A 21,797-nucleotide genomic window follows, 5' to 3' on the forward strand; every position below is an offset into this window, starting at 1 on the left:
ATTTTGCAGAAAATAGGAAAACAAAGTTGGAGATCAAGTCCACGTGCACCTGTTCCAGGTCATCCAAAACAAAAGCTCCACACAAATCGTTCATTATTGTGCACCCTTGTCTTGCAGATTTGAACAATATTCATCCATGTTATCTTCCAAAGGTGCAGGCCCTCGTGACTACGTACTCACTGATATATCTAGTATGAGTTGGTTGGAATTTTTCTTTCCAAACGAGAGGATTTGAAAGAGAAGAAAAGGCATAAGCACTCATTAATCAGACTAAGCTAGGCCAACTGGCAGAGACCAGGACAACCATAATCCATACTTGGTCTAAATATAATCATGAACCAGAACCCAACAATGTTTACAACTCAGCTTTAACTTAGCAATTTGGTTACTCCTATTTTAAGAGAATTGAAATCTAATCATCTCTCTCTCCTTAAACTATCTTGAGTGTACTTAAAAAAAGACTATCAATTCTTTCATTTTAGGCATTAATAATGCCTTAAATACTTACAGTTGAGCTTAGTTCTGCTAGTTCATGTTCCTGGGAACTGGACAAGATATTATTCTGCAGGGGGGGGAGCAAAATCCTCAGATGGTGGAAGGCCATTGAAACAGCATCAACTTTTTGTCCGTTTGTTTTGCTCCACATAAAAGAAAATTTCTCTTCACTTGATTGTTAGCATTTTTCTCAAATATCTTCTCTAAAACTTACGGGCTTCTGGACAAGAACTTGAACCTGCAAGGCTACTTCAGTAACTATTCACAAAATATCTGATAAAAATTCCTGCTGGCTAGTATATTGCTATTCTCTATAATTGCCCTATGATCTTTAACACATTAAAGGGCTCACTTTCGAATTTAATCATTTTACCATGTCTCTAGACGAAATCATATATAGTTTTTTGTCAAAATTATTTAAAAAAATTTGTTAGTAAAAAAGAGAAAAAGTGATGCTTGCAAATTTCATCATAGTCTCTTCTTAAAAAACAAAAAAGGGGGTCTGATTTAACAGTTCAATGAATCAATTAACTTCCTTTTTCTCTTTGGGGTTGGAATAAACACCTTTTTTATGACTTTTCAATTGCTGAAACAGTATGCAAAAGAGTTTTTAGGTGAATGCTAAGAATAAATTTTATATTATATTCTGTTACACATGACTTCAAAGTAAATGGCATGTTTGTAAAGATTAAGCTTACATCTTATGAAGAATCTACAAGGTCAAGGCTTTTACTTTAAATAATCCTTCAAGGCCCCAACTATAGCAAGTCAGCAAACTTTGTCTCCTGCAAATTGCAATCAATCTCATATTTCTAGTATTTATCTTTTTTTACTTTCGTGGTTTACCTTATTATGAACTCCTCTACTTCCAAAATGTTCAGTTCTTTTCGGTAATGAATATATGTTTGAAAGCAAGTTTTTACTAACAATTCTTTAAAATCATTTTCTTACCAAACCACTTTAGATAATTTGTGTGTAATCTCGCTTTTGATTTAAGCATATTATCTTTACTGTAATTGTCTTGTGATAAATGTCTATTAATTGAGAATTTATCTATTAAGAATTTTTAAAAATATTAATATAAATATAATGGTGCTCGATTTAATATTTTTTATTTAATTTCATTAAATATACACATAAACGAAAGGATAATGGATTCTTTCGTTGACTTCTTTTAAAACTCTTAAATATTCCAAAAAAAAGGAAATTAGTAATTCGAAATTGAATTAAAATTGTGTCAAATTGCCTTTAAAAATCTAAAAAGGAGCAACAATTTTAAATAAACAAGTAACAACAGCTTGTGAAAATGCAGTGCAGAACACGCGTTACCGAACGCGACTAGGGATAACGTTAAACTCAAGTCCCTCCACAATTTCCTCCCAAAAGTTCCCTCTCTTTCCACGAACTTGCACGTGTCAACGAGTTAGACTGAGCTGGTTCCACATCCTACGTGGCAAAGTTCTACGGGTCCAAACTCCTGCAAAGGAAATGATCACAGCCGTCCGTATCATCCAATAGAAGCCGACATTTGCCCCCTCCAACCTTTGTCTTGACCGTTCGTGGAAGTTAAGAGAGAGAGAAACAAAAACATAGTCTTTCTTTGGCAAAAGAGAGAGAGAGAAAGAGAAGAAAGACTCTCTCTTTTTTGTTTCTGTTTCTGAACAGGTCCTTCTATTTTTCATACTCTAGAAAATTTCACTTTTTTACCTCTCTTTTTATTTTGTAAAGTTTTTTTTTCAGGTAATTTTGTTGTTTTGCTTGTACTGTTGCTTTGATCTTCAGCGCTGGGTTTTTCGTGGGTTTCTAATTTAGGACTTTTTAAATGATAGTTGAAACTGTATAACTGTCATTTCAGCTGGTTTCTTTTTTTGTTAGGGTTCATATGCAGAAGGGTTTTGGTTTTTTGGGTTTTTCCTTTTGCATTCTTTGGTGTTAGACTGTGTAATTAAGTTATGGTTGATGAGATTATATTGTGTTTTATGGGATTAAAAGACTTGGGTTGACTTTAATTTTGGTGGGTTTTACTTGAAGAATTTGTCTTTCTTTGATAAGGGCTCTTGTTTTCTTGTCTCTTCATGAAGAGTTTTTGCTGCCTTTCTCTTCTCTTCTTTATATTTTATTTTTGTATGAAAAAATGTCCCTCCAGGCTTGACTATGGTAAACCCTATAGAAATCAAGATCTAGGTTTTAGAATTGTGGTATTAAGTGATATTCACAATCGATTATTTTTAACAGTAATTCTAGAAAAAGTGTCATGGACTTTGACTTTTAATTCTCACCTTTTTCTTTGGTTTTGTTTTTGTTATACATGTCTCACTTCTAACAAAGTTGTGTTTTTTAAAAATTCTCTTTTTTCTATGTCAGTCTCCTTATTCTGTCAGTTCTTTATGTCAATCTGATTTCCTATCTTTTCTTCTTACCTTGACTGTTCATGTGACACAGCCTCTGCTGCTGATTTGATCATTTAGAGGGGTTCTTTTCCCCACTGATGTTCCGGAATAGAGATTGTGATAGATATAACAGCTGCAGATCAAATGCCATCTCTAAGAATGAAGGCCAAATCCAGCACGGGTTCTGTAAGAGAAAAAAATGGTCTCCGTATGTGTCAGAAGTCTAGCATGATTTGCAAAAGACCATGCTCCCATGTCAGGGTTTTCCAGCAAGGAGCTGAATTTAGTACATGTATTCAAAATTCTCATGATGGTAAGCAACTACACTGAAAAAGGCTGATATTCGCCTAATGTTAATTGTTCCAGATGCTTGTTAGAGTGTTTTATTAACAAGGTTTCAAAATTATTCTGGTGTGTGCTTATATCTTGACATTGCGTGTTCTCTGTAAATTGAGTGCACTGAAATTAGCAATATCAAACATTGCTTTAGTCTGCTGAGGTGTGGGCAAGACACTTGACACTAACTGGCCTGTCTTGTGATTTGTCACAAGTTTCCTTTTATGTAAGGAAATGATGCTTTCCTTGTAATTTTTATGCTTAACTACTTTGTTGAGCATAGTTGTAGTTCTAAAAATTGCAATATAGATGTTAGAAGGTCCTATCCCATGTCTAGAACATAAAAGGATGGAGTTGTTTGGAGTGGTACCAGGATATCAAATTATAATAGACTCTGGCAGGGAAACAAATGCTCGTACATAGATCAACCATTTGAACCATTTGGATAAGAAGGTATTAATTTATGAGCCAAAATTGTTGCAGATATGGGAAATTAGGATCTGATTTCTTGAATGTATTCCATTGCATGTACTGCCTGCCCTTAAACCCATCCTCTATGCGGTGCTTCACTCTTCATTTATTTACTTATATGCATGAATGATAGGCTTTCTGGTTTGGAGGTTTGTAACTTGTTCTTTTCTTACAAAAAGTTAAAAGAAAAGAAGATAAATTACATGAATATTTTAGCTTTTTACATGTTCTTACTGACTTTTCTTGATAGATTCATCAGACTTGGAAGTGGCTTCGCAAGTTGTTGCAACCGATGGAGCCAGTTCTCGGCAACTTATTTTGGATGACGACGATTCTGAGCTTCAGAAACAGTATCCTGTTTTTGTTGATTCTACGACTGTGGGAAGAACCGTAAGTTATTATTACTTTTTAGGAGCTTACTTTGTGAATTTTAGTCGCTAATTTCTTTTTTACTCTGCTTTTGGAAGATATCATGCAATAGACTCACCCACCTTAGTCTGTGCTTGCTTATAAATGATGGTTTATTAACTTGCAGGAATCTGCCGAAACCTGTGCCTCAAACTTAGAGACAATATTCTCTCCTTTTCTGGAGCCAATTGTAATCCACACTGAACCAAATATTGACAATGATGCAGGTGATTCTTCGTTTTGGCTGGTTAAATGCTAAATATTACATGAATTTGTTTTCCATTCTCCCTTTTCTTTTCTTCTTCAATGTTTTCCAGTCTCCATTTGTGGCTAAGAGAATGGCAGTCTTTTTTAGTATTTTGGTTGAAATCCCTGCCTAAACATAATGATTAAGTTATAATTGTTCTTTCTCTCTTGGCACAGTTACTTGGTGCATAAAGAAAAAATTTGATTAGAAAAGAGAAAATAAGAACAAAATATGGTTTTCAGGGCAATACCTTGCTTTATAAAAATGAACAACTTAATAGTAAAAAGATTCTTATTGCCACTTAATTTTGTTGCATGCTTATGGGAAATCTGTGCTTGTATGAACTTTTGGTATTTAGGGGTTTCTGTGCATTTGATATTTCATACTACCATGAAGAATTCTGATAATAGGGATTTCAGTCTCTGATGCCATTGATTCAGAAAGGAATGGCCTTGGGAGTTGGGATTCATTGGCTGTTTATCACACATTTTAAGTGACAAAAATGATGTGTGATTTTCAAATTACATTCTGTAAGGAAATAAAAACAAAATTCTTTGCATAAAGTATGAACCTTTAATCTGCCTTTTTCCCCAAGGCAGGCACTATACCGTTTAGGGTATATTTACACGATATGATTGTGTATTTTTTCCTGTTTTGAATGCTAACTCTTTCACTAGTGGGATGAAGAACTTTTGTGGAATTCAAATATTCAAGAAGTTGTTACTTTTTATGCATATTGAGAGTTGCAATGTTCTGTTAAGCTATTTATTTGACACTATTATCTCTTTTTCCAATTTGTGGTAGGGTGTAATGATGGCCCTGAAGTGCCAACATTAGGGGCTGATGACAGTGATGATAACAAAAGCTCATTTGGCAGTCAAACATGTAATGTATCAGATTTCTTTATATCTGACATGATAATTGCAAGCATACCCTTTGATGCAAATGCTGTTGATGATAATATCTCTGGAACCAATTCTTTTCCTGATTTCAAGTGTTCTGAGCCAAGCATGTTGTTTGATGTGGCTGAGCAATACATGATACTGCCTTTCCTCGAGGACACTGTCAAAGCAAATGATATAAATGATGTTAATTTGCATGAAGAAGCCACGATGGCTCAAGATAATGCTGGTTTATATGTAGCAATTGATCAGATGAGATCCTGCATCCCAGAATCTGATGTCAACTCTGACTCTGATCAAGCAGATGACTTTGATCCACAGTCATTTATAAAAAATTTACCAGAACTATCTGATGTTGTATCAAGCTTTCGGCCTGCTATGGTGCCAAAGGAGGCTTGGAGAAGGAAGCTCATAACTCTTGTGCTTGATTTGGATGGTAAGACATACGTGTGTTGATTGTTGTACTATTGTATTTTTTTGTCTTTGGGATTAATTTATCATTAATTCACCAGTACTGCTGCCTCAACATTTCTGCAAATGGCTGGTTAATTCTTGTGATCTTATAAATAGAGTATTCAACTGATTGTTTTGAGTCTTACATGAAGCCATAAGCCCCCATAACTAGAGTTGAGTCTAATGCACTGATGAGGACAACAATACTGAGAAAAACATTTTACCTTGAAGTGATTCTAAAGAACTGGGTGGAACCTTTTGGGAGATTATTTGTCAACTCCCATGAGCAGTGTAGGTAAACCACCGTTATCGCAAACATCCATTTGTGTCATAATCACAACACATGCTTGTTCTATTAGTGAGGTTAATGTTGAAGTCTTGCAAGAAAAGCTTTAAATGCTTTCAGGGGTTTTAGATGTTATAGGTTGCAAATCCAATTTTGTTGCAAAACTGTTAACAATTTTTACAGGATTATTTGAGCTTTGTGTCTTTTTTCTTCTTTTTAACTTGGTCTTTAAAAAAAATAAATATTACTATAAATGTTTGATCACCATTGTTTCGATACATGCAGAAACTCTCGTCCACTCTACACTAGAACATTGTGATAATGCAGACTTCACCTTTACAGTATTTTTCAACATGAAAGAGCACACTGTGTACGTAAAGCAGAGGCCTCACCTACAGACATTTTTGGAGAAAGTTGCAGAGATGTTTGAAGTTGTCATCTTTACTGCAAGTCAAAGTATTTATGCAGAACAATTACTGGACATATTGGACCCAGATCGAAAGCTCATATCTCGGCGAGTATATCGTGAATCATGCATTTTTTCAGATGGAAGTTACACTAAAGATTTGACAGTTTTAGGTGTTGATCTTGCAAAAGTTGCTATAATTGATAATTCTCCACAGGTATTTTACCTGCCCGTTTCTCTTAAAGGTTTACACTTCATGAACTTCATCTCCTTGCCTTCACAATCAGTCAAGACATATAATTGTCATCCTGGCGGTCATCTTTTCTTTTTCTTTTTTCCTGAAAATATATATTTCTTTTAGCTTCAACGTAATGTGCTTGTGAAATTTAAGTGTGTTAGCTACCAAACTTAATGTCCCCTTTTGCTGATGAGAAGATTTTGTAGATGTGAACTGGTAATTTAGTGACTACATGTCTTAGTCATTAAGATTCTGATTTTTGGGTCTTTTTTATTTTGGTTAGAAGTGATGCATAAAGTTCTTTTGAGAATCATTTCTATTAAAAACAATAACAACCAGACTATCCAGTTGACCACGTTTAACAGTGAGAGGTAGTTGTGAAGACTTACTGTGCCCTGCTGTTTGGTATCAACTAGAAAGGATAGAGGTTCATCTTATTTATCTAGTAGCATCATCAAGATGCATTGTCTGCTATCAACTTAAATAGTACAATGGTGAAATATTCATAAGTGAAAAAGCAAAATGGAAAAGAATTAACTGATTGTCCCATGCTTATACTTCTGATTGCTTAAGCATTCTTTGGCTTTGCTGATTTCAGGTTTTCAGGTTGCAAGTGAATAATGGGATTCCTATTAAGAGTTGGTTTGATGATCCATCTGATTGTGCACTAATTTCATTACTTCCCTTCTTAGAGACTCTGGTTGATGCTGATGATGTCCGTCCTATCATTGCCAAGAAATTTGGTAACAAGGAATAAGAGCACCTTGTTTTTCTCTGACTAGCATTCAATATAGTTCCTTGCCCTTCTGTTTGCTTTAAGTGAAATTTGGCCTCTAATTAAAAACCCAATTCTCTTTTCTCTTCAAAATTAACCACAAAATAAGCTATAATCTGTCTTATTGTTGTGTCAGCTTTTTGTTGCTTGTTTCCTTTTCTTTCTCCTCTTGGTTGACAACCCTGTGGAGTGCTTTATCTAATTTTTTTTAGCAAAGATAGTCGTAGAAAATGTTTCTGTTTATTTTATTGTACAGTTGAAGTTCCAATCATATAAGGCATTGTATATGAATTATTACCTTGTGAAATATAATTTTGCAGATTCCTGTTTCTATCTTTTTCTGCTGCTTAGTTAATTATCTTGTTTTTATATTTGCTCTTTTGCTGTCTTTTCTTATGAAAATTATGGAGACTCCATCTATGCTTGCATTAAGGAACTAAAAGTTATTCTGGGAACTTTTATCCTTCTTAGCGCCTCTTTTTTTTTTGCAATATTAGTTGATGCTGCTATCGCTACTTTTTGTTCAAAAACATAGCAGACTTGAAACCTGTAAGATCATAGCTTGAACTTTGGATAATTATTTCTCTAAGTCCATAGCTTGAAGTTTGGATAATTATTTCTGTAGGTTCCTTATGTGGACCATATTTTGGAAGAATGGTTAATTTGATCTAAAAACTCTAAATATGTCAAGAAACATTGTGAGCATGTAAGTATTTGAGGCAATCATAATAGAATTTATTTGAAAGGAAAACAATGATAAGATCCCACTATTATAACTGTCAATGTGAAACCTGGAGGCATAGATGCTTTTAGTCAGGACTCTTAATAGGATGGTAGGAAGTTGAAATTAGTTGCACTTTTAGTTGGTGATGTGACAGGGGTTGAAATGAATAAAGAAATAGATGCATTTAAAACAGGATCAAACAATAGGTGTAGAGGAGTGCGGTAAGTTTGATTTTTGTTAAAGGGTTACAATGATTTAGCAGCAGTTGATTGTGGCTCTGATTGTGCTAAATAGTCTAAGTACCCAATACAGTTAAAAAGTGCTGCTTTAGCAGTTGTTAGCACAAGACCCTTAGAAAATCAAATATTTTAGGAAGTAAAAATGATTTGAAGTTGACATCTTGAACATAGAAGAGCAAGTCTAATCATCTGCTTTTATTAGTCATTTAGTGTACATTAGTGCATGGCTTAAGCGTTTCCTGTTCTATTTGGTGGACACAAGGCTATATTTGTCTTTTCAGATGGGGTAATGAGGAGTATGTCACCTTTCCCTAAGTACTATTGATCACACTTGATGTTGTCTTGGCTGGATTCATGCAACCTGAGGCTCAGAAGATGTCTTTAGGAAATCAAAACTGCTAGATTGGTATGCTTGAAATAAAGTAATGGAAAGATGAGTGTAGTAGTGAGCCCTTGCTGTTGGATAAGGGACACAGGTGATAAAGCATCTTATTAGCTGTTTATAATGTTTCCTTACTCTGAGAAAGTTGGTTAATTTCAATTTGAAGGACCTTTTCTTCTATCAAATTTTCTCCTCTTAACTCGTAGGTTAGTCTTAGGTGTAGAGCAAGTATTCTAAACTTCAGCTATTTCTAAGTATCATCTTTCTAGCCTCTCAAGTCTGCTTAAACTGACTTTTGCTCATATTGCTGTTTTGTCCAAATCTCGTCTCTTTTTTGACCAAATTGAAGAAGAATACACATTACCAAATGCACTTATATGAGTTAGATTCAAAGTGTGCTGAGAGATGATGGTAGGGAACTGGAAATTAACCATAATTTGCAACCACTGCCCAAAGGGCCCTAAGAGTTTATTAGTCCTAAAATCTTGAGTTTTTGATGCACTGACTTAATTTTATAGTAGAAGAGAGAGGTCATTATTGCAAAGATTGGTGTCATTTCTGATTAGGCAGGTGTTTTGTAACTAATTTATATATTAACCTTGCTGATACTTTTCTTGTTAATACATGAGTCTATTACATTGATTTCATGCTTGTGCATGTGATAATATATGTAAAACATCTAGACTGCCAAAGTATCTCCTTATATTATCTATGTAAAGTGCATCCTTTTGGAATTGATGGCATATTTAAGGAGTGATTGGGCTATTTGATGTAAGATGGAAATATAGCCTTAGAGCCTTAAGAGTAATCTGTGTTGTTACTGAGAAGATGTAGAATTGTGATAGTTGATATTCAAGAAGATTAGAGATAAATGGTATCCAATTAGGTGATTTACTGAACCTGCTTTTGCAACACTTAGACCTGTGGCATAAAAGAGAGGTCAGATTGGAATTTGTGCAAGAATCTAGATACAAAGACTTTAGATGGGAATGGATCCAAAGGTGGAAACAATGAGAATCTGCGGTTTGACAGTGCAAGATATTTCTGATGGGAGCTACCTCCTGGTCAGGTGGCTCGTTCAGCTATGCTTAAGAGGATATAAGAAGATTACGGAACGAAGATCATATCGCCTTACAAAAAATTGGAGAATTGAGGAGAAAAAGTTGATGGGTGTGAACTTATTCACGTTAGCTATCACTGCTTGTCATAACATCTGTTGAATCCTTTGATCTTCTTCACAGTTTTATAATTTTGCATGGCTTACCTGCAGGTCTTATGATGAACATTACTAGATTATCTGCTAATGGCAAAATAATAGGTACGCGGAATTCCGTTGCTACTTAACTTTTCATCTGAATTTTCTTAGTATAGCTACTGACCATGTATGCATCCTGACATTTGTGTTTTTCTCCCCTTTGAATTTCTGAAGTGACTATAAGAACAAATTGATTGATCAATGTAATTTTGAGATGATAAAGATAACTATCATTTTATACCTTCATTTTATTTTCTCCCGTACTTCCTGCTCTGTGTATGGTAGCAGGTGGTTTAGCTATATACTTTTTTGGTACACTTTGAACCGTGTAATGTTTTACACAACTGCTATTTTAATTTAAAATTGTGCATTTTATTTTTGGGACCAAATTCCATATGGTATTGTAATAGTTGTAATTTCTTCAGTACCACTTCTTATTTATCATTGCATTAATTGAGGTTGTCTTCATTTTTTTAATTTTAGTTGCATTCCTGAGTCTAAAATAGCTATGGAGTGTGGTGCAGGAATTATTTCATTGACATTTTTTCTTATTATCAAACAAGCTTATCAGGCTGCGGCAGCGGCATCAGCTTAATGAACGCTAGAATAATGAATTGAATCAAGTAATCATCTTATATCCAGACAGCTGAATATGAGCTCTCTTTGTTAAAACTTAGAACCTGTAAAAAGATCAAAAACTAATTTTCTTTCAATTTTGTCAAGATTTAAGGGAAGCTATTTCATTTTCTATTTTTCACGTAATTCCTTCAACTTTGAGTACCAAGCTCTATGGATTTTTAAGAAGTTTAAAAAAATGCGATATACAGGTTGTGATATTTACAACAGAACACAAAAGTATATAACGGGAACCTTTCATGTTAAGCAAAACTAAAGTTACAGATCACGTAAATCAATTTCAAGTTCTATAACCATTGAAGATGGACTGACGCCTAGACGTGTTGCCCTACCATATGAGATGGCATCAGCAGTTAGCTTGTATAAGATCTTTGCTTGGAATTTGGGGATGCTGCAGATGATACAGTTTTAGACGCATCAGTTCCATGAGACAAGGTACCTTGGCCCTGCATTATAAGGAAGAGATCAATGTCCAAAACTAAAATTCACAAAACAGATGGACATGCATATATTTGCACGACAATTCGTTCTAGACCACCACGGAAGTAGGAATGACAATTGACAAGAGAAGGTGAGGAAACCGCATCCAAAAAATAGTACAAATTCTAGGCAAGTGACTCAATCAGATCCCGAGGAGGAATCCTCTGATCATTCAAGGGTTTTGGCACCAACATGCTTTGTGATGTTTCCAATCCCAGCTAAAACTCTAAACTTATTCACTATACAACCAATCTTTGTAAGACGATAAAAACTTTGTTTTACTTACCTGCAATCTTGTCTGTACCCTTGGTTCCATCATGGATTCCTGCAGTCAGAAGTGTTCAATTACTGTTAGGATGACAACTTATATATAAGTGCAAAAGTTCTAACCTATTTGAGCCTCATTTCTGGAAGATCAACTTTTTCATTTAAGAGTAAACTGCAACAGATACAAATCTCGTGACCAGTTTCAGATTAAAGGAAGGAATATCAGGCTTGCTTAATCAGAAGACTTGTTTCTGCCGAAATCCCAACTGTGCAGAAAATGTAAATGACAGGTTCAATGGAACCTTAAAGATTGGACAAACCATGATTTTGAAAAAATTCCCCTTTTTCCTTGCAGAAAATTTTTTGCTACACATCTAATATAGTAAAACCACATAATTCAGTATTAAGCACACCTCTTTGCTTGAGTCATTCAATGTCTGAACCTGTGATGTTGCAATCTGCTCTTCTTGTTGTCTTTGTTCTTTTTCTTGCTGCTGCTGCTGCAAGAAAAGATGATGATTTTGTGGTGGAAGTTGTTGCGCATAAGAGCCTTGCTGTTGTAGTTGCTGCTGCTGTATCAGCTGCTGCTGCTGTTGCAGATGTTGCTGCTGATGTTGAACAAATTGGTGTTGCTGCTCAAGCTGCAGCAGCTGTGGGTGCTGATAGGGTAATTGTTGCTGTTGAAGATATTGCTGTTGCACTTGTAGCATCTGCTGATGTTGCTGATACTGTTGCTGTAAAAGCTGCTGCTGGGGCTGAGGCTGTTGATTATGGGGTTGCTGCAAAAGAAATGGCTGCTGCTGTTGCTGTTGGTAGAAATAATATTGCCACATTTGATTATATGCTTGATTATTCTGCATTTGCCCAAGCTGCTCATTACTTTGCATGGGATGTTGAGAGATCTGTGGTGGAGGATAAGCAGGTTGAGGAAGTAGTTGAGACTGACTAGGGACAAAATTCTGTTGTTGCATGTTATGCATAGACCAGCCATGGGCTGTTATTAAATTAGGATGAGCAGCAGATGTGGAGTACTGACTCTGTGTTTGGCCACCCTGTTGAACTTGTGGGCTCAGCGAAGACATTGGTTGACTGGGGTAACCTTGACTCATAGGCACTTGTGTGCCAGTGTCACTTCGTGGACACTGCCTTTGTGGGGACATCTGCTGCCTTTGTTGCAGCCTTTTATGAGAATGCCTTCGGAATCCAAGTTTGTTTTCTCTATGAACTCTGTCAACCTTACTCCTTTGATGCCAACTTCCACCACCATAAGGAGGTGTCCTCCGTAAAGGTGGCTCTGTTTTCTTGATGTTCTGCTGACTTGCCAAAGATGAAGGACTGGCCATTTCAGTTTGAATTCCAGTAGAATCAGATGGTTGAGCACTCCTTGGGCTGGATACCAGGTGATGTCCATCATTACTTTGACCATCCTCTGGCACACTTCCATAGCACATGCTGGTTTCTTGAGGAGGTTCTTTTTTCACCATGTTTCCATTTGATAACCTGGTTTCTACAAAAGTTTCACCCCCCTGATTTGCGACTCTGATTGAATCTGAACACTTATGATCTAGATGATCTAACGAAAGTCTCTCCAGTGAGAGTTGGTTTACATCTTGTTCCGACTTATGATCATGCTCTTGCTTGATATCATTTTCTTTAGAATTTTCTTCTGAAGTTTGTAGTGCTTCAACTTCATTTGTCACTTCATGTATTAAATCAGGAGATGACAAATTAGTATTAGCTTTTATATCTTCTCTGAGCTGCTTTGAAACATCTTGAGAACCTTGCTGCGTTCCCTCCTGCAAACTTTCATCAACCTCTGATCGAAGCCTGTTGACTGTAGCCTTGTCAGAAGGAATTTCATGATTTTCCTGCCTTGGTGATTTCTTGTCCAAAACCCAGTCCACAGCATGAGTAAGCTGGGTATCATCATTTTCTGGAGACTTCATTATCTTGTCTAGAGATGGTGACTGAGTTGGGATGTCAAAACTTCCACCTCCAGATGGATGGGAAGGCAAAGCACCAAGGCTTTCTTGTCTTCCACCAGATGTCATCTTCAAAGGTATAGGTTTTATACCATTAACTGAGAACATATACGTGCTCATCCTTGTGGAGCCAGGAAAACATTTTATGTGCCGATTTAATGCTCTTCTTATATCATCTATGGTCCCACAAAGATCAACAAACTGGCCAGCATAAAAGTTACAGTCAATCAGTTCCAGATGAATTTAGAAACAATAATAACAGCAACAACAGAGCCTTTCCCATTTACCCACTATCTTAAGTAAAGTTGGCTTCATGGGTCATATTTTCCACTGGCAGATAAATTTAGATGAAAAACAAACTAATGCTAGGCAAGACAGAAAAACTGTGGCCATGTTACAGCAACTGGCATATACTAAAATGGGATCTTGGAGAGCTGGTAAGTAGATCTATTTGCATAGCATGACATTGAAAATGTAAATATGTTCAGATGTTTGATGCTACTGAACTAAAAATTCCAAAGTCCAACCAGTTGCTTTTTCAGGAAGAAAATTCCTGTGTGGTGTGCATATGTGCATGCGCATGTGTGTGTGAGGCAAAGAGAGACAGAGAGAGCAAAATGAATGATAAAAAGAGGTTTTTTGCCCTCTTTTGCCATAGTGAAAGGGTATCAAATAAGAACAATCAATCAAGACAGATGATATGAGGTCAACAACCAATAAGGGGCAAAAAACACAGAAACATGGGAAATAGCATCCTCTTGCACCGCTTCTCCTAAAAGGACACTGCAGTTGAAATGTTTAAAGAGAAAAGGTTACCTGCAAATATAAGCTTGATACATCCTCTGCCTCTTCTGCATTCATACCTTGAGAGAGCCCTGGAGATATTGCATTATCTATTATAGCATCTAACACATGTATGTCCCTATGCCCTCCGTGCATCATTCCAAATTTTATCAATTCCTACAGAAGTGAATATCAGAACCAATAGAAACTTTTATCATCTAACAGAAGCCAAATCCTGGTAAACAGGAAAAGTTTAACAATCATTTACAAGAGATATTGGGGAAAGGGGGAAAAAACTTGACTTCTAAATTTGGTGATGTGCCTACATAATCACCAAAAGTGTTAACTGGCCTGAAGACCACCAATATTCTATTCATGATTCCACAACAGACAAATCATCAGTTGAAGATGACATAACTACCTCTAAAAGCAATTTGGAATGAGGCACATGTTTGATACCATCTATTAAGATGTCTCTGGCAGCATCACTGTTACTGGTGATCTGAAAAGAAAATGCTGTAAGAAAAATCATATGCATGTATCTAAGACTACCAAGAAAATGTAGAATTAGCAGGACAAGGTTTTTCTTCAGAAAGGACCACAATGCATATAAGCAATTTCACAATGGGAAAACTGATGTAGCAGAGGAAAGAAAATAAATCTAGGAAGCACAAAATTGAAATTGCATTTCTGCACTGCTGTCATATGTGAAATCATATATGTTTCACTCAATCAATAGGAGCATTTACAGATATATCTTATTATAAATCTAGTGTGGCCTTTCTTCATCAAAGGTGAGATAAATGCAAAGTGAAACATGTCTAGCTGCAAATCATGAACAGCAGCCCAGCAGATAGACAGTTTAGGTTGACAAAATCTACCAGTGGAAATCCTTTACCCACCATGTATTGTAGTCGAGAAAAATGAATATACAATATGGGAAGAATGTCAAACTTTTCCTTTGCAGCAGCAATTTCCACTGCCTCTTTGTATGTATTAGAAGCTGCTACAAAATTGCCCTAACAAATTTGGGAAAGCAATGACATATATAAGTAATTACTCACAATCAAGCCCATGCATATAGTCTAAATGAAGAGAGAGAGAGAAAGAGAGAGAGAGAGAGAGAATGAGAGGTACTTACCAAACGTTTTTCCATGTTGGCCTTTATTGATACAGTTTCAACAAAGCTGAGATCTGATTCTGTCTCATATTCAGCAAGTGCTACATGTGCACCTGAAACATCCCTTATTTTCTCCTTAAACCTAGCACTGAAAAGGTGGATCACCGGCATTCTCTGCAATTAACATAGGGAGAGGGCCATAAACATCTCCAGTCATGTATAAAGCAATGGAGAAAGCATCCTATAAATGAAAGGAATCAACTGAAGTTTCAGAATGGCACAAACTGATTTGGAATCACTAACAGTACCGTGGAAGTGTAGAAAGAAATGTAAATAAGCTAACCACAGGCTATTTCACTCGAGTTGCATAAAGGATAATGCAGGGATATTGAGATTACAATTTATTATCTCTGAGAAACAAAATTAGTATTCTTCAATATTCACTTCCAGTACAACAATGAAGTATTTTGAAACTACCGTACACCTACATTCATTTTTGATAAAATTACATGATACCACTTGCGATTTCAGAAGATATAGTATTCTGATTATATCTCACTTAGTGTAATAATGTCAAAAGTTTGATGCCTCTCTATTAATATATTATTTTGTTACCTAAATTATCATTGCAATTTTACCACTCTAATTTTAATATGCTGTAAGCGATAAAACAATCTCTATGAAGAAAATACTTTGATAGATGTTTCCTGCAACCTGAACTTCAGCTAAGCCACCTTTATGGTCTCAATAATCTTTGCAGTTAAGACAGTGTCATCAAACATATTGTTACAGCTCCAAAAGAAGAGGTTTGTAACCTTGTTGTTATCAGGTTTACTGTTAATATTACTGAGTTCAAAGCCCCCTCCCCTAACTTTTTTATCTCAAAAAAGGGATACAGATAGAACAACCATAGATGAATTTTTCTTCTTGTATTTTGTATCAATGCGTGCACTTACTAGATGTAGACAAGAAGTTCAAGATTTAACCCATTCTAAACAAGCTTATTGGCATCAACTTACTTGAAACTTTGAAATTCTACTTAGAGATTATAAAAACTAAAGAATGAAATTATAAATCAGGTTCTAGTTGCCATTAGATAGCAGTAAAAATTAATAAAAGTTGGTGCAGAAGCTGCTTATTTTACAAGATCAATCCTCCAAAAAATTCATTGAAAAGGATTAGCACCATCCAACAGATGAAAGATCATTTATCTCTTTTCTAAAATTGGTAGAATCCTTCTACTGCTTGAGATAGTGTCCAGGTTAGAATCTTTGTATTAATTTTCTTTTTCCCTCTTTCTGAAAGAGTACAAGCACAGTTACAAAGATGAGTACCTTCAGAAAAATTTGTGTTGCTCTGGCCAATGCAAAGTTTGCTATCTCTCTTCCACCCTTACTTTCCACATAATCCACATAACGCATCCAGAACTCAGGATAATTAGCACATGGAATTAGGCATCTCTCATAAAGTTTAACAGCCTATAAATGCAAAAGGAAACTCAGATACCTAATAAAGGCAAGACCAGATAAGTCCAGATTAATAATACCATACCCAATCAAAGTCGCCATGCATCTCTACAAAGTTTAAATACTCGTGCCAGTTCTCCAATTGACTGATGTCAAGTGGATTCACATGAAAATAGGGCCTTCGAATGCTAGTCTCAAAGCGATGTATTTTTTCACCCAACTGAGACGCTTCCTGGTAGAATTGCTTCCCAATTGACAAGTATTTTTCCAGTGCTTTAGTACCATCCACACCAGTGGAAGGATCCAGCAAGTCTTTGATGACACAAGAAATTTCCTCATCAGTATAACATGTAGAGACTTCATTTTCTACTTTGGGATCTGATTCTAAATCCAAATCATTCAGACATTGCATCTCTTCTTTCCAAGTGGCAGCCAGCTTCTGGAAACTGAAGAAAACACAAACTGTTGTACGACAACTGTATACTCAAAGTGGCCTATAGTATCGGACAATAATTGGCAAACAAACAGAGAAAGAACGGTAAAATATCATGCAACGGCACAATAAAAACAATAAAGATCAAAGATAAGCTATTTTATCAAACTAAGCTAATTCATCAACACCTACATAATAACCAATCATATGAAATCCTCATAAACATATGTAGAGTACCATGAAATTATCAGTACCCATGGTCATTAAACAAGTAAAGCATGCAATGGCATAGATACATCATATTGTTGGATTTGTAGAAAGAAAGACTGACATAAGATCCGCAGAAAGTGACAAAGAAATACACTCTTTTATGGTCTGCAATACTTGTTCTCAGTAAACGAGATGGATTTCCTACTATGACTCAATATTCAAGAACAATAGCAATAATAGTAGTTGGACTTTGGCAAGTTCATTCGTTTTTTCTGTAGTGTTCTTTTTCTAGTGAAGCTTCATTTGGTAACCGGAAAATAACTTGCTGAAGAAAATCTTTTCTATGTAAAAAATTTTACAAAAAATCTAACATTTTATGTTGTTTGGATAAACTGCCTAAAATATTTTTTGTTGTTTAGATCACACTATAGAAAGAAAATATTTTCCATCATGACACACCCTCAAAAATTTTCCATCTTCAATAATTTTCTACCATGACAACATAAAAATATCAACATTCATCAATTATGCAAGACATCCAGAATATTTTTTTCAACATTCAAAATATTATATAAAAATATCATATTATTGTACCGGTTAGTTTGTTAAGTGAATAAATCATAGATTGGAAATTAAAAGAAAGGATAGATTCTCATGTATGAAAATTTTATTTCTTATTTTATATAATTTTTTCTTTAATTTACTTTAATAATTTTATATTATATTAAAAATTGCGGTATCTTGGTAAAAAAAATTATTGTGATATGATTCCTACAAAATAATTGAACAAAAAGAGTCAATGATGCTTTGTTGGGAATGAATAAAGAGATGAAAATAATGACGCTTTATTGCTTTGTTGGAATGATCCCACAAGGAGGGGAGGGCAATATTTTCCAAATGGGATTGATCCCAAGGTTTATGAGATCAATCCCAGAGAGAAGGGAAGGTAGATGGAAAAAGTCTTACTCCTTTGAAGAGCGTAAGATATTTTCCTTGAGTCAACGGCATTTTTTCGTTAACCCAAAAATATTTTACTTCTTGTAAATATTTTCAGGTTACCAAACAAGGGAAAATAATGAAAAAACTTTCTATAAAGGAGTTTCCATCCTTACCAAACAGAGACTAAATGAAATAAGATTTCTTAAAATTAATAGCATATTGCATTAATGCTGATATAACCACGTAAATATAGGTGCACAAATTTGTACAAAAGAAAGTTCAAAGAATTTGCACAAGTTTCTGTAAAGAAGTGAAAATACCCCTCATAATAACGATGTAACTTTTTGGATGGAAATCTCAGAGTTCGGATGTAAACATTAGCTAAGGAGCTCCACTGCTGCTGAGAAAACTCAAATTCAACATACTTATCCCACAAGGTATGACATAAGTAATCCTTTCCAACGAAGGACATGGCTCTTCTAAATAGTCTGTCAATAATTTCCAGAAAGATAATATTAACTACCTTAAATGTATCATAAAGCAGGAATATTCAAGACTTTGTGAAACACGGCAGGCAGGGGCATAATAAATGCATAGTTCTATCACAAAAGCATCATATTGGGTCAATGCACATATTGTGAAAGAAAAAACAAACTTATGTGCTGTTAGGCCAACCCCAATAGTCTGTTTCAAGATTTGATTGAGTTCAGTTTAGGTAGAGTTGTATGTTTGAGAAAACTATTTGATAAATAATACTTCAGATCTCATACATGACAAGACAAACATACACAAAAGCCCATATCTGATGGAAATTTTCTACATATTCTTGTTATCATTTAACAAAAGTATGAGAAATCGAATAACACTTATAGAAGTTAAGCTTCAATAGAATGTGTTCTTCCTAATCCTCAAACCAATATCAAGATCATGTCACCAAGGCTAACATCCTCAGGGTTCAGTTTAATGAAGCCAGCCCCAAGAGGATTGAGTGTAAAGTTGAGCCTATCTATCTAGCTGAACCACCAGAGAGTTAAGTAAAATTTTCTCATACCATATATTACTTATTTCAATCGATATTTCGTTTTCCCATCTTTTTTACATATCATTGATATAAGTGATTCACTAAGATAAATTTGCATGTCATTGAAAAGCTTTAAACACTACCCACATGCCTCAAGAACAACATTCACATATCAACTGCCAGTATTGTGCATAAATCAATTTATATTCACAAATGCCAGTTAACTTTTCTAAATCTCACGTACTATGAAACAGGTAGTAAAGGCTGTATTAATCTAACCAAGAACACCAAATGTGGGTCACATAATTACAGGCATTCTGTTTTTTAACTTGTACTAGAATTTCAAGTATTGAGATTACCTACGAATGTCATTGGCATCTTCAAAAACTGAAATAGCAAAGCCACAATAGTCAACCCAAACACCAACAGAGTATGTTGCTGATTGCACAGCTCGTTCAAAGACTTCAACAGCTTTGTCAATGGTGCATAAGCGTATCACGTGATCAGCATACTTCCTCCAGTAACCATAGCACAAAGGAAACTGAAACAAGAAGGAATCATACACTAAACATATTTTCTCTATTTCATCCTGCAATGATCAACACACAAAACATTAAAACAAAAAAGAGCCAAGCATAAAATTACAAAACAAACCTAAACAAGGAGCAAGAATGATCAAAGAAAGGAACTTACATGAAATGAATTCTCAACGTCTAAAATAAGCGAAGTCCATCCATCAAAGTCTAATTTACCTTGAGCAATAAATTCCTTAAGTTTCACCTCATCAAAACCTTCTGCAGCAAAAGAGAAAAACGAGTTAAAAATTAAACTAATTAACCTAACAAACCAAAAAAAAAAAAGTACGAGAACATACAGTTTCAAAGTTAAACAAGAAATATAAAGAGAAGAAAGAATACGTTCACTAGTAATAGCTGTTTAATCAAAGAATCCCCCATTTTAGGATGCGACTCTGTTTCAGTTGTTGAAATTTGTACTTCCTTTTTTGTTCATACAGTTTCAAAGCTAAACAAGATATATAAAGAAAAGAAACAGTAAGTTCACCAGCAATAGCTGTTTAATCAAATGTTTACCTAAAGAATCTCCCGTCTCAGGATGCGACTCTGTTTCAGTTGTCGAAATTTGCACCTCCATTTTTGTTACCAAGAAAAAACTAATTCTGCCGCCTTCCACATCAAATTGACCATGGATTTGTTCAAAGAAAAAGAAGAGCTACAAGAAAACAGACACTGTTCTCTTCTTGCTACGTCTTTCTTCTTTTCCCAACATTCGCAGAACAAAGAGACGGGCTTCAGCTTTAAGGAGCAAGAAGCAACGGACCAGATTCTCACCTTTTTATTGAGTACTTAGAAGGAAACGTATGCCCAACATAAATATAGGCCTTGTCCAAATAGGGCCTAAGTTCGATGACGAGGTAAAGAAGTTTAATATAGGCCCAATATCAGAATTTTATTGTGCAATCTAACCACTGATTTTTTTTTAATTAAATTTCAATTCAAAGAGTGAAGAAAACTAGTATCATAAGTTTATTACCTAATGATAGTTTTTATTTTAATATATATAACACTACATTTTTAGTAAAATTAATGTGTTGAAAAAAATGACATTTGAATAAAAAAATTCAAATTGAAATTGAGCTGTTCAATACTATGCTAATGTAAAAAATTTTTGGAAGATTAATATATAATAAATTTTCCTCTATTGAAATGTTGTTGTCATCACGAACCCATATATTTAAGTAGAGAAAAACATGCCTTATTAATTGGCATATAACTTTTACTTATAAATTCAAGATATATTATATATTCTATTAAATTATGCAACGTCCTCTTTACTCTTATTCTTTCATGTATAAAAGAGAAGGATTTAGTTTGTTCTCAATCTATTTTGATCTTCGCATCTCTTATAATGATTTCACATTAATGAAAAGTTTAATAAATTATTGTATAACTTGTTACAAATTCACACTTTCAATTTATAAATTATTTTTATTAAAAGTTCAAAATCTATCACAACTATTATAAATGTAAAATTGGTTACACTAATGTGAAGTTAATGTTGGATTGGGTAAAAGATCCAAAGGAACAAAAATGTAAAATAATTAATTTTTTTAAATTTTAATCAAAATTTTAAGTAGGTTTATTAATTTTAAAAATAAACTCTTTGTTTAAAAAATATATATTTCTTTTGGTATATATGTCTAATCATTAGTGTTTTCATTAATTTGATAACATGACAATATTAAAAAAATAATTTTATTTTTTATTAATTTTAAAAATTACTATCATGTAATTTTTATTAATTTTAAAAAATCCAAGAGAGCACCAGTTGGTACAAGAAAAAATAAATATTTTAATATTTTATATTTTTTATTAATAGTGTTTATACTTTTAAGGTAGATTGTATATTTTGAAAATGAATGAATTTGTGTAAAA

At 34.5% G+C, this 21,797-nt stretch overlaps 2 protein-coding genes across 8 annotated transcripts; one reads left to right on the forward strand and one right to left on the reverse strand.

The window, feature by feature from the left end:
* The first annotated feature begins 2,051 nt into the window (after nucleotides 1-2,051).
* LOC110424637 (uncharacterized) lies at nucleotides 2,052-7,738 on the forward strand. Of its 5 annotated transcripts, none has more exons than XM_021439249.2 (7): nucleotides 2,052-2,160; nucleotides 2,938-3,198; nucleotides 3,943-4,082; nucleotides 4,228-4,327; nucleotides 5,152-5,685; nucleotides 6,274-6,611; nucleotides 7,231-7,738. In XM_021439249.2, the coding sequence occupies exons 2-7, from the start codon at nucleotides 3,030-3,032 to the stop codon at nucleotides 7,387-7,389; spliced, it is 1,440 nt and encodes a 479-aa protein (XP_021294924.1). In that variant the 5' UTR covers nucleotides 2,052-2,160; nucleotides 2,938-3,029; the 3' UTR covers nucleotides 7,390-7,738. The 5 variants fall into 5 exon arrangements, with proteins under 5 accessions (XP_021294924.1, XP_089641120.1, XP_021294926.1 ...); XM_089784994.1 differs by having other exon boundaries at nucleotides 2,066-2,235; nucleotides 3,952-4,082; XM_021439251.2 differs by having other exon boundaries at nucleotides 2,068-2,235.
* A 3,063-nt stretch (nucleotides 7,739-10,801) lies between these two features.
* Nucleotides 10,802-20,684, reverse strand: PRP39-2 (Tetratricopeptide repeat (TPR)-like superfamily protein). Of its 3 annotated transcripts, none has more exons than XM_021439248.2 (13): nucleotides 20,436-20,683; nucleotides 20,038-20,135; nucleotides 19,704-19,933; nucleotides 18,644-18,811; nucleotides 16,827-17,187; nucleotides 16,610-16,753; nucleotides 15,297-15,449; nucleotides 15,058-15,174; nucleotides 14,577-14,657; nucleotides 14,189-14,332; nucleotides 11,804-13,573; nucleotides 11,410-11,448; nucleotides 10,802-11,089 (listed from the first exon to the last, which is right to left on the reverse strand). In XM_021439248.2, the coding sequence occupies exons 1-13, from the start codon at nucleotides 20,494-20,496 to the stop codon at nucleotides 10,997-10,999; spliced, it is 3,459 nt and encodes a 1,152-aa protein (XP_021294923.1). In that variant the 5' UTR covers nucleotides 20,497-20,683; the 3' UTR covers nucleotides 10,802-10,996. The 3 variants fall into 3 exon arrangements, with proteins under 3 accessions (XP_021294923.1, XP_021294922.1, XP_089641119.1); XM_021439247.1 differs by having other exon boundaries at nucleotides 20,038-20,138; XM_089784993.1 differs by lacking the exons at nucleotides 10,802-11,089; nucleotides 11,410-11,448 and having other exon boundaries at nucleotides 12,119-12,292; nucleotides 12,427-13,573; nucleotides 20,038-20,138; nucleotides 20,436-20,684.
* Nucleotides 20,685-21,797: the final 1,113 nt, after the last annotated feature.

Source organism: Theobroma umbraticum, unplaced genomic scaffold (assembly GCF_002168275.2).
Source record: "Theobroma umbraticum cultivar Fairchild unplaced genomic scaffold, ASM216827v3 scaffold_204.0, whole genome shotgun sequence".
In the NCBI taxonomy this organism is placed as follows: Eukaryota; Viridiplantae; Streptophyta; class Magnoliopsida; order Malvales; family Malvaceae; genus Theobroma; species Theobroma umbraticum.